General features: G+C 50.9%; 1 protein-coding gene across 1 annotated transcript; it reads right to left on the reverse strand.

Moving 5' to 3' along the window:
* Window positions 1–2,083: 2,083 nt before the first annotated feature.
* Window positions 2,084–3,871, reverse strand: LOC125548472 (protein trichome birefringence-like 21). The gene is made up of 2 exons (XM_048712059.1): window positions 3,447–3,871; window positions 2,084–3,360 (listed from the first exon to the last, which is right to left on the reverse strand). Exons 1-2 carry the CDS (start codon window positions 3,864–3,866, stop codon window positions 2,611–2,613), a joined length of 1,170 nt encoding a protein of 389 aa, XP_048568016.1. The 5' UTR covers window positions 3,867–3,871; the 3' UTR covers window positions 2,084–2,610.
* Between the last annotated feature and the right edge of the window lie 8,888 nt (window positions 3,872–12,759).

Below are 12,759 nucleotides of genomic sequence, written 5' to 3' on the forward strand. Positions count from 1 at the left end.
TCCCCCTTCGTGTTGAAGGGGTTTCCCACGTTAAAATCTCATGTCTCCTATGTTGATTTCATTCTTTGTCATTTGATTTACCTGTCATATCTCTAACAGAGTCCTGGTGTTTCGTTCATTTCATGCACAATCATTAATACCCAAAGTTCATCTCAATTATCTCTTGTCCAATCTCTGCCTTGCCCAACCTGCATGCAATTAATTAGTTAGACAGTAATTACCCATATTAACTAGACATACATACATCTTTTCTCAAGTACTCAATGGGCTACACAAGATGCCCCATGAGTGCCTTAAGATAACTACGTCACGTTGAACGTCATCAGGTTGTGTAATTATAACGCCGTGTATGTTTTTTTTGCGAACAAACTTCAAACATCATCACAAAGCAAAGAACACGAGAAGTAGTAGAAACTACATCCGTATTTATAGACCACCTAACAAGGACTACAACCATTGAAACGAGCCGAACACGTGCCACTCTCATCGTCTCTCCTTCACCGAAGTCGGACAAATCTTGTTGTAGTAGACAACCAGAAAATCATCATACAAAGACCCCAAAGGACCAGTGCACCAGAACAGCGCAACCGTGGCCGATGAAGAGAAACGTAGATCGAAAGGATCCAAACTGTAGATACACGAGTGCAGACGAACGAAGACATTATCCAAGTAGATTCACCAAATACAAAACACCGAACAAATCGCACAAAGACACACCCCAACATGGCCTCCGACGATGCTAGGCGCATGATGGGGACGGGCTGGCGGAAAGAACTTATTTCATATTCATCGAGCCGTTTCCACCTCACCTTCGACACAAACCTTTCACAAACTCAGAAAAACACCTAAAAACAAAGTAGTAGCCCTTCCACCTTTTAAGAGCCGGAATCCCACATGCCTCCATGGCACTACAACCATAAAAGACAAGGCGGCTCAGTGGCGGCACCAACTGGATGTAGTCGCTTGTGGGGAGTGCCACTGTCTTCGCCTCTCCCTTACCGGAGTCGGACAAATCTTGTTGTAGTAGACAGTTGAAAATTTATCATGCACAGGCCCCAAAGGACCAGCGCACTAAACAGCGCAATTGTCGTCGATGAAGAGAAACGTAGATCGAAAGGATCCAAACTGTAGATACACGAGTGCAGACGAACAAAAACATGATCCAAGTTGATCCACGAAAGACAAACACCGAACAAATCACATGAAGACACACCTTGACATGGCCACCGATGATACTAGGCGCATGGCGGGGACGGGCTGGCGAAAAGTACTTATTTCATCTTCATCGAGCCGTCGCCACCTCACCTTCAACAATCAACACAAATCTTTAACAAACTCAGAAAAACACCTAACAACAAAGTAGTAGCCCTTCCACCCGTAAGAGCCGGAATCCATCATGCCTCCATGGCACTAAAGCCATAAAAGACGAGGCAAGTCAGTGGCGGCACCAACTGGATGTAGTCGCTTGTGGGGAGCTGAATGGGTGCCACCGTCATCGCCTCTCCCTTATCGGAGTATGATAAATCTTGTTGTAGTAGACAACTGGAAAATCATCATGCAAAGGCCCCAAAGAACCAGCGCACCAAAACAGCACAATTGTCATCGAGGAAGAGAAACGTAGATCAAAAGGATCCAAACTGTAGATACATGAGTGCAGACGAACGAAGACATGATCCAAGTTGACCCACCAAAGACAAACGCCAAACAAATCACGTGAAGACACAGCTCGACATGGCCTCCGACGATGCTAGCCGCACGGCGGGGACGGGCTGGCGAAAAGTACTTATTTCATCTTCATCGAGCCATCGCCATCTCACCTTCAACACAAATCTTTAACAAACTCAGAAAAACACCTAAAAACAAAGTAGTAGCCCTTCCACCCGTAAAAGCCAGAATCCACCATGCCTTCATGGCACTAAAGCCATAAAAGACGAGGCAGATCAGTGGTGGCACCAACTGGAGGCGGAGAATCCCTAGTCGGGTGGGAGTCGCTTGTCGGGAGGAGTAGAGGAGAAAAGCGGTAACACCGTGTAAGTTGTAAGGCTGGTCATAGTGGAGAGTAACAGTAACATATTATGTTACTCTAAATACATCTCTTCTCATTAAATACATGCCACATAAGCAAACTTGTCTTAGACTGCGCTATGTTACTAGCTAAATTACTCCCACTATGACCAGCCTAAGCACGTAAATCTTTGGTTAGGAACTTGCAATTGCAAAGTTACAGGTGCAGCAGCAACTATGATAAAATGACGGACGGTTTCTACGGAAATCAAGTTACGGGATGGGTTGTCAAAAAGTGATTAGAAATCAAAGACAGATGGGCCCACCACTAGAAATCAGAGGGGAAGCTGATTTGTGGGAAGATGAGTCTGTAAGTCCAATCCGTGGGTGCTATCCGTAAGTGTAGCATTTTAGATAAAATGACCCTGAGAAGAAGAAAAAACTACTCTATGATAAAATGCGTCTGCCTGATCGACCTGAAGGAACAAAATTCCAGTGCTCGGGCTCAAGTCAACCATGTCCACTGGATCACACGGACACTCCGTATTGAGGCAACGCTGAACTAAGCCAGGTACTAGTAAGTAGTAACAAACCTCTGTGTGTTTGCTAGTCTGACATGATTTGAAGCAACATGTCGTTCCACGCATCGACCGGCCCGGGCAGACACCAGTGGATGCAGTCGTTGGCGAGTACCCGCTTCTCTTCCGGCCAGTGCCCGTACCTGCTCGGGTGTCCGTCCGGCCGCAGCAGCATGGCACCCGTCGTGTCCATGAGCACCATGTCCACTCCCGCCACCGCGGCCGCTTTCTCCGCCTCCCTGAACTCCTCCACCTGCCCCGTGTAGAAGTCGAGGTCCAGGTCACCCATCGTCGTCTCGTTGCTCCGGTACGGCTGCGTCCGGCGGCAGTCCCCGCCCTTGTCCCACGACCCTCCCTCGAAGTGAGACATCGGCGACAGCGTCCGCACGATGACTTTCGCCTTCACGCTGCCGTGTTCGTTGATGGCCCGAAGCGCTGTCCGGAACGCCATCCGGTGGGAGTAGCGCAGCGTGAGGTTGCTGGTGATATTGAGCGCGACGAAGCTGCCGCCGACGAGCTGCCCCCTCTCGTAGAACATGGACTGGCGCGTGAACCAGTTGGCTCCCGAGAGGATCACATAGTCGAACCCGGCCACGCCGGACAACCACCTGCCGTCGGGCTCGTCGAGGTAGAGCTTGAACACACCGGAGTTGTTGTCCGGCTCCTCCGTCCTCACCAAGAACGGAGACCAGATGATTTTTACGGTGAAGTTGTAGCGCTCGTAGTGCATTATCTTGATGGGGTCTGTCCTCTCGGTCAACTCCTTCGGCGACGCCACCTGCCACCCAGCGCGCGCCGCCGTGGACATTAGTTAGTACCCGAGCCACCCATGCAAAAATGGATTCTGCTTTCTATGTAACGTACCTTGGACAAGAGGCAGAGTAGGGACTGCATGTGGTTCCTGGCGAGTGAATCCCCTGCGAACGCGAGCGTCTTGTTCCCGACGAGCCGGAAGAACTTGTCGGCGTCAAACCGCGGGAGGTCGCACCGGCTCGGCTGCCACCGCCACCTCAGGAACTCCAAGTCCGGCCGGCCGTACTTCATGCAGTTCTGGTGCTCCTGGATGTAGGAGCACGTTTCGTTGGTGTAGTGCGGCGGCGTGTCCGCGTCCGGGACCCACTCGCCCTGGAAGATGTCGCACTTCGGGATCCGCGAGAAGTAGGACCCGTAGTAGGGGAGGTCGGAGTAGCTCAGGTACGGCACGCTGGTGAAGTAGGACAAAATGATGAGGGCCGAGAGGAACACGGTGGCAGGGACGAAGAGAAGCTTGATGGGCAGAACCATGGCGAGCTGTGGGCGGTAGTCTGATGAGTGTGCACTTGGTGATTCAGAGTACTTAAAGTGTCCCCACACTTGTTTCGAGGAGCTCATAAATGTTAGTACCATAAATGGAGGTACTAGTATTAGAATATTGCATCTTATATTTCATTTGTTTGGATTCATTAGTTTTTTGAATTTTAAGCCTAAGTTTGATTAACAAAATATCCTTTGCTACTTCCTTTCCTCAGTACCGGTGCATTAGGTACCTTAAGATAACTACCCCTCCGTCCAGGTGAATAAGTTATCTTTCGTTATGCACCATGACTAAGAAGTGAAAAACAAAAGAATTTAATGTTTATTTGTTAATTAATAGCATTGCATGCAATGAACTAACCACTGCATGTCGTGTTTGATAGTCTTGAGTTATTGAAAACATGCACGCCCACATCTTTTATTGATTGATATGTCAAGAAATAAAAAAACGAAATGGGACTTAATGCACCGCGTCTAAGTGTTTTGAGATTATTTAGTTTTTGTAAAATGATTTATACACCTAGACGGAGGGAGTATAGATTTATTGTTTATCCACCGTGACCAAGGCAAAGGAAAGAACGAGATAATTTAATGCTTATTTGTTAATTAATTCTATTAACATGCAATGTACTGGCCACGGCATGCCATGTTAGATAGTTTCAAGTCATTTAAAGCATACACACCCCATGTTTCTTATTGATTGATTCCTTTGTTCATGGCAAACAAACAGAAACAAGATGAGAATTAATGCGTCGTGCCTACACATTTTGAGATTACTTACTTTTTGTAATGTGTCTAATGCAGCGGTACAAGGGGAGTAATATTTTTTACTAACTTGTAGATAGGTCCTACTCCCTCCATCACAGTTTGTTGGGCGTATCTCGCGTCGCTTTGGGCCCAAGGTGCGGTGTGATTGGCAGGAAATAAGGAGCAAATAAGAAACCGATTCCCACTTGCACTCATGTTCACACTTGCATGCGCTGCACAAACCATTCATGTTCCCACTTGCATGCGGTTGAGGAAGAGAAACAGAAGCAGCCTAATGTGCCCCAATTAATAGAATAGTTAAGGAGCCGCGCCCTATTTCCGTGGGATTGTGAAAAAAATCTGGTTTTGAAGAGGCGCCCAACAAACTGTGATGGAGGGAGTAGTGTCAATGTTATTAATGTACTGACAGATTGCAACTTTATTCTTCTTAATCTCTATCTAGGTTTATTAGGCCCCATTAAATTTTAACTATAGATTTACCTATAGCAAAATCGCTACATGGTTTATGTGTGGCTAGCTGCGAGCCCTTTAAAGCCATTTGCTGCTTCTAGCTCAATGCCCATGGGGCCATGTTGGCAGCTTTATCTTAGTGAGTCCTCATCTGCGAGATAATGTGCTTGTGTGTGGGCAACAGGCTGTGAGGTTAAAGCATCTTCAGTCGTTGAGCCCCTCCAGGAGGCATTTTTTCGCCGCTTGGGGGGATGCCAGCGAAAATTTTGTCTTGGGGATGAAAAAAAATTCCAGCCGTTTCTACCCCCAAGCGAGGCCATCGAAAGCGCCGCCTTCCAGCAGCTCGCGCCCACGCCTAGCCGCCCTCCGCTGCTGCCGGCATGCACGCGCACGCATGCACTGGTCGTCGTCGGCAGCAGCTGCTGCCCCCGTCCGCTATGGCCGCCGCTGCTGCCTGGTCGCGGCGGGGGGCGGGCGAGTTCGTGGAGGCGGGCGAGAGGATTGTGCCGCACAGCGGGCCCCTGGGTGCCAAGCGCTCCGCCATGCGCAAGAGCGCACTTTGTCGAGTCCATGTCCGCGCCGCACGGGGCGCCGGCGCCGCGAGCTAGACGCTGGAGAAGCGCTCCTCCTCCTATGACCAGGGTGTGCTCCGGACTACCTCCACGCCTGCCACACCCGCTCGCGCTCTTCCGCCACTGCCTCTCGCACCGGCCGCCGGCGAGGGCGCCGTGGAGTGCGCGGGCGGGGGAGCCGCTCCCCCTGCTCGCTCGCTGAGGGAGTCCTGGATTAGGGAGTCCCCGGGCGTCCGGGCTATGTGACGTGGGCCAGACTACTGGGCCGTGAAGATACAAGATAGAAGGCTTCCCCCATGTCCAGACGGGACTCTCCTTGGCGTGGAAGGCAAGCTTGGCGTTCGTATATGAAGATATCTTTCTCTGTAAAACGACTCTGTACAAACCCTAGCCCCCTTCGGTATCTATATAAATCGGAGGGTTTAGTCCATAGAGGCAGTCATAATCATACAGGTTAGACATCTAGGGTTTAGCCATTACAATCTTGTGGTAGATAAACTCTTGTAACTCCTATACTCATCAAAGTCAATCAAGCAGGACGTAGGGTTTTACCTCCATCAAGAGGACCCGAACCTAGGTAAACATCATGTTCCCTGCCTCCTGTTACCTTCGATCCTTAGATGCACAGTTCAGGACCCCTACCGAGATCTTCCGGTTTTGACACCGACATTGGTGCTTTCATTGAGAGTTCCTCTGTGTTGTCGACAAAGGATTCGATGGCTCTTTGATCAATAATGATACTGTTTCGGGGGAGATCCCCCCAGGCCAAATTTTCGTATTTAGTGGCTTCGCGCTGCGTGCCAACTCGATTGGCCACTATGTCGCTGATATCCGAAAGGGTTCGTGGCCCCAATTACCGCTCTGGCCTTAGATCCAGAGCAAGCCAACAGGTCCGAAGACGGGAGTCTAGAGCCTGCCGGACTCTCTGCACTTATGGAGCTTGCTGCTGGAGAAGCACCGGACACTCCGCCGGACTCTAGATCCAAACTCTCGAGGTCCGTGTCAAGCGAGCGCCGCCAGGAGACTCCGACTCCGGACAACCCCACGGACTCTCGTTTCTCTGTCCAACCCTCACCTTTAAACGAGGCCCTGGACTTAATGCGATCACTCGCCATTACGGAAGGATCGCTTTCGAACTACGCCCAGCCCAGACTAGGGGCTGAGAGCCGGAATTTTGCGTGCCACCCACCACCCACTTCATAGCCACTGTCGAAGATTTAGCCGACATGTTGGATTACGCCTCCGAAGACATCGACGGTATGGACGACGATGCCGGAGACGAACAAGGCCAAAACCTTCCATTTACCGGACGATGGACGGCCACCTCCACATATGACGTGTACATGGTGGACACACCTAAAGAGGATGGCGATGCCGGCAAGGAGAATTCGGTTGAGGACAAGCCTGCCAAAGCCCCTCCGAAGCGTCGACGTCAGCGGCGCCGCTCAAAATCGCGTCGCGACAAAGACGGCAATACCGGCACCGAAGACAATAATACTCCGGAGAATGTCGAAGACCCTGAAGCCCCTGTAGAGCCAACATCCGAACAAGATGATTGGGAGGATGGGCAGGTAAACCCCGACGATCTTGTCGAGAACGAGGGCTCGGAGGATAGTAACTACCTACCAACCTCCGAAGATGATGTGAGCCTCGGTGACGAAGATTTCATCGAGCCGGAGGAACCCCTCGAACAAGAGCACTTTAAGCGCCGACTAATCGCCACCGCAAGAAGTCTGAAAAAGAAGCAGCAGCAGCTTCAAGCTGATCAGGACTTACTCAATGATAGATCGACTAACGTCCTGGCAGCCGAGGAATATAGCCTCGAACGCCCAACAAATAGCTACCCGAAGCGCAAGCTGCTACCCCAATTCAATGATCAGGCCCTAGAGCCCATACCACCAATGCGTAACGCCGTCGACAGACCTAGCCGACCGTCGCGTGGTCGGGACAGAGCAGCAACTCAAGACGAGCACCAGCCCGCACCACCTCACCACAAAAGCAGGGGAACAGCGGCTCCAGAATATACATACGACCTACGACAGGACCTGGACAATAGAGCCGGTGAAACCAGATCAATCTATGGATCAAGGGGACGTGCCCCAGCGCGAGAGGACGGCCATCAGGCCTAGCGCGACAAGCACAACCTCTCTCGGGCCGAAAATCGCATATGGACTTCATCCGAACTGCGCGTGACATTGCCCGATACAGAGGCGTCGCACACCCTCTATGCTTCACCGATGAGGTAATGGAGCACTAGTTTCCAGAAGGGTTTAAACCCATAAACATCGACTCATACGACGGCACGATGGATCCCGAGTCTGGATTGAAGATTTTCTTCTCCACATACACATGGCTCGCGGTGACGATCTACATGCCATCAAATATCTTCCCTTGAAACTTAAGGGACCAGCACGACACTGGTTAAACAGCCTCCCAGAAAAATCTATTGGCAACTGGGAAGATTTGGAAGCTGCCTTTAGAGACAACTTCCAAGGTACCTATGTACGACCCCTGGATGCCGATGACCTCAGTCACATAGTCCAGCAACCCGGAGAGTCAGCTCGGAAACTCTAGACAAGGTTCTTAATTAAAAAGAACCAAATTGTTGATTGTCCGGACGCTGAAGCCCTCGCGGCCTTTAAACACAGCGTCCATAACGAGTGGCTCGCCCGACACCTCGGCCAAGAAAAGCCGAAGTCCATGGCAGCCCTTACCGCACTAATGACCCGCTTTTGTGCGGGAGAAGACAGCTGGCTTGCACGCAGAATCAATAGCACCAGTGACCCCGACACCTCTGAAGCCAGGAATGGCAATGGCAAACCATGACGCAACAAGTACAAGTGTCGAATCAATAAAGAAAATACCGAAGACTCCACGGTCAACACTGGATTGAGCGGCTCTAAATCCAGTCAACGAAAGAAGCCATTCAAAGGAAAGAGAGATGGTCCATCTAGCTTGCAGAATACTCGATCGGCCTTGCCAGATCCACGACACCCCCGATAAGCCTGCCAATCATACCAACGGAAACTGTTGGGTCTTTAAGCAGGCTGGCAAGCTTGCATGCCTGCAGGTCGACTCTAGAGGATCCCCGGGTACCGAGCTCGAATTCGCCCTATAGTGAGTCGTATTACAATTCACTGGCCGTCGTTTTACAACGTCGTGACTGGGAAAACCCTGGCCCCCGAGGGAAAAACGGTGCATATGATATATGTCACACATATCCCCAAGCGGGAGCGCAAGCACGCGTTAAGGGATGTCTACGCCATTGAGCCGGTCGCCCCAAAATTCAAACCATGGTCGGCTTGTCTTATCACCTTCGATCGAAAGGACCACCCAACCAGTATCCGTCATGGAGGTTCGGCAGCTCTGGTCCTTGATCCAATCATCGGCGGATTCCACCTTACGCGAGTCCTCATGGACGGCGGCAACAGGCTCAACCTGCTTTATCAGGACATTGCCCGCAAATGGGCATTGATTCGTCAAGAATCAAGCCCACTAAAAAGTACCTTTAAAGGAGTAATACCCGGTGTACAGGCCCACTGTACGGGCTCAATAACATTGGAAGCTGTCTTCGGTTCGGCGGATAACTTCAGAAGTGAAGACTTGATCTTGGATATCGTCCCCTTCCGCTATGGATATCACGCACTGCTTGGACAAACCGCTTTCGCCCGTTTTAACGCGGTCCCGCACTATGCTTATTTAAAGCTCAAAATGCCCAGCCCACGTGGCGTCATTACAATCAATGGAAACACGGAACGCTCCCTCCATACTGACGAGCATACTACGTCCATCGCGACCGAAGTATAGAGCGGCCTGGTCAAGCCGCACACCTCATCGGCCGTCAAGCCGCTGACCTTCATTAAACAAGACCGGTCAGTTACGCCTGCCGACAGCTCGGTAATTCCAGAGCTGGACTAGCAGTTTCGCCTCCGCCTGTCGCCGCACACATCCGTGAACTTCGTACCGTGTGTGCATAATTATGCACTTAAAATACCTTGGGCATCGGCGGAGGCACAACACGGATAGGCCCATAGTACGGTTTGACCCTATATGGCATTCCCCTTTTCTTTAATTATTTTTTCTCTTTTACCACAGGTGAATTAAAACACATTCATCCTACGAACTTAAAAGGACTCTTTTCGAGCCCGGTTTCGTACAAATAGCCAAAGACCATTCCTCTTAAGGAACCCCTCTCTTCAAGGCGAAAGTGGCGCAGACATGTGGCATGAGGTCCAAAGAATTTTGCAGACCAAAACTTTATTCAAGAACCTGTATAGAGCTTTTCCCCTTCTCCTTAGACCCCTGGCATATAAAATGCCCTTGGAGATTATGGTGCCCTCTGTAAGATCACGTTTTGACGTATCAATCATATTTTAGTGAAAACATTTTTTATTCGGTATCGCCTTTATAGACTATATACTGTCTCCTCAGTTGTCTCACTCACCTCGGCACAAATTGCCAGGGGCTCTATATGGCCACACATGTGTCGCCAAACAAAACCCAAATAGCTTTATAGCACAATTCGGCGTCCCAAGCTTGGTATTATATGCATCGGCTCCGAATCATGTCTTCGGTCAATAGTTAGGTTGCCCGGCTCCTGTGTTTGCTACCTTACGTTCCATTTGTTCGGCTAGGGTAGTAAAGGGACAACTACTTCAATTGTGTTTCTGGTTCGTTCGGTTAAGCACCTCCGTAGAGAAAGCCGAAAACTGGCTGTCATGATGCGGCGAGAGCTAGTCAGCCACTCGGCGACTTATTAAAATCTTTAGCGATTGTTTCCGTATTACACGAAGGACCGCTTTTACCGGTCACATACGTAACGCATCCACATACAGACAGCCGCGTACATACCAGGGGCTATCTTCTAGCCCCATCGTCAAACTCCTATGGCTAAGTGAGAGTGGTAAAGCCACATAGTCCGATTGTCTGGTTTGCCGCACTGACAACTCCTTCACGGACCAAGACGTTGGGTCAAGTGTGATCATGTGCTATTCCGAACACCCCCGTAGTATCTACGTGGGGGCTGAAGCCGACGAGTGGAAAATTCTCAGGAATACAAAATGGCCGCACAAGAGGGAAGAACTTTCAGACAAAGGCACACATATATTACAAAGCCTTCATATATAATAAAAAGTCCGGACAATTCGGGTACATTTATTCGGACATAATGTCCTTGGAGCATTGACCCTCTATCAAGCAGGCACCCTCTAGGACGTCCTCTAAATAGCGCTCTCGCGTGCGGTGGTTCTTGCCTACGGGAGGGCCCTCGACAGCCACTTCGACGGCCTTCATCTTCACCCAGTGCATCTTGACGCGGGCGAAGGCCATCCGTGCACCTTCTATGCACACCGACCGCTTGATTGCGTCAATTTGGGACACTGCATCGACGAGTCACCGCGCCAGGCCGAAATAGCTGCCCGGAATGGGTTCGGCTGGCCATAGCCGAACTATGACGTCCTTCATGGCCGCTCCGGGCATCTTATGCAGCTCGGCCCATTGCGCCATTTGATCGTTCAGCAACGCTGGGCGCTCCCGCGCCGCGAACTGTGACCAAAGCAGCTTCTCCGTCGCATGCCCCTCCTGAGACTCGAAGAATTGCGCGGCGTCGGCGGCACTCTTCAGAAGATCCGCAAAAGTGTCTGGAGAACTCCATAGTCGATTAAGCGACGCATATCTGTGATCGCCAAACTCAGTCTGTAAAAGAAAGGGCTTACTAGCCGCTATCTGTCCGGCTTGCCGAATCTCCTCGCATGCCGCCCTAGATTTGGACCGTGCCTCTTTGGCCTCCTGAAGGGCCTTGGTGAGCTCGGTCGCCTTGGATTTATTCTCCTCCTCGAGGGACTTGCACTTGCGTGCAACGTCCTTGAGCTCTTGCTCTACTACAAATACCCGCTCCTCGACCTAGCGCCGGGTGGCCTGTTCGGCCTTCAAATCTACAACCGCTTTAGTAGCAGCCGCATTGCTCACTCTTGCCTGCTCCTTGGCCCGGGCAAGTTCACCCCTGAGGGTTTCAACCTCGGCAGCACCATCTGTAATTTCACACATAACAAAGTCCAAGTTTCAACTTGGCATTCGCACATTCATATAGGCACAAATGGGAGGTTCACAGCATACCTTGTGCCTCGTCGAGCCGCTTGTTAAGAAGAACAATGTCCTCATCGGCCTACTTCAGTTGCCGTTTCAGTTCGGAAACCTCCACGGCCTGGGCGGTTGCCGCTAACAATGAAGCCTGTTTTTCCAGCCAAATAAGTATGTTATTTCCTACAGACATATATATAGATCCTCCGTTCGCCCTTCTTCCTAGGCCGACTAGACTCTCAGGGGCTACTATCCATATACATGCATATTTTCCATAGGAAAGTGGCTAAGACATTACATCGCATACCTCGAAGCCTGTTAGTAGGCTCGTAAAGGCTTCATGCAGCCCGCTTTTAGTGGACTGAATCTTCTCAGCCACCATACCCATCAAGGTACGGTGCTCCTTCGAGACGGACGCACTTCGCAGTCCGTCCCTTAGCATGTTCGGCGCCTCCAGATCCATGGAGGTCGCCGCAAGAATAGGCGCTCCCCCTCCCTTGAAGGGGGCCGCTCACTCGACTCCGTATCCGTCTCCGGAGCAGTATTCGGCTAGGGGCCGAACAATCCAGGGCCCCCATCCCCGGTCTTCACGGGGGTTGCGTCCCCCCGTGTCCTCAACGGTCGAGGTATTACCCTCCGGTGCCGTATTGATGGTCTCCTGCACCTCTCGGCGATCTGGAGAAATCCTCTGCGATGACACCTCGATGTCATCCGCCCTAGGGGGTGAGGAAACTTGTGGAGGCGTTTCTCTCTCCATCATCTCCAGCGGCAAATCCCCTGACGAGGAGGATTGTTGAGGGAGATCGTGGGCCGGACTGATACACATGATTTAATGATTATTCTCACAATTCATAAAGGAGCGGATATATGTAAAGCATCCTCGGGAACTTACGATTCGGCAAGGGGCTTGGTCCGGGGGTGGGGCTTGGGGATATCCTCGATGTCTGAATCCGAGTCTTCCAAAAGGGATAACTTTCCCCTTTTGATCGCCGTCGCCTCCAGGTCAGCGGAGGCCG

This window comes from Triticum urartu, chromosome 3, assembly GCF_003073215.2.
Source record: "Triticum urartu cultivar G1812 chromosome 3, Tu2.1, whole genome shotgun sequence".
In the NCBI taxonomy this organism is placed as follows: domain Eukaryota; kingdom Viridiplantae; phylum Streptophyta; class Magnoliopsida; order Poales; family Poaceae; genus Triticum; species Triticum urartu.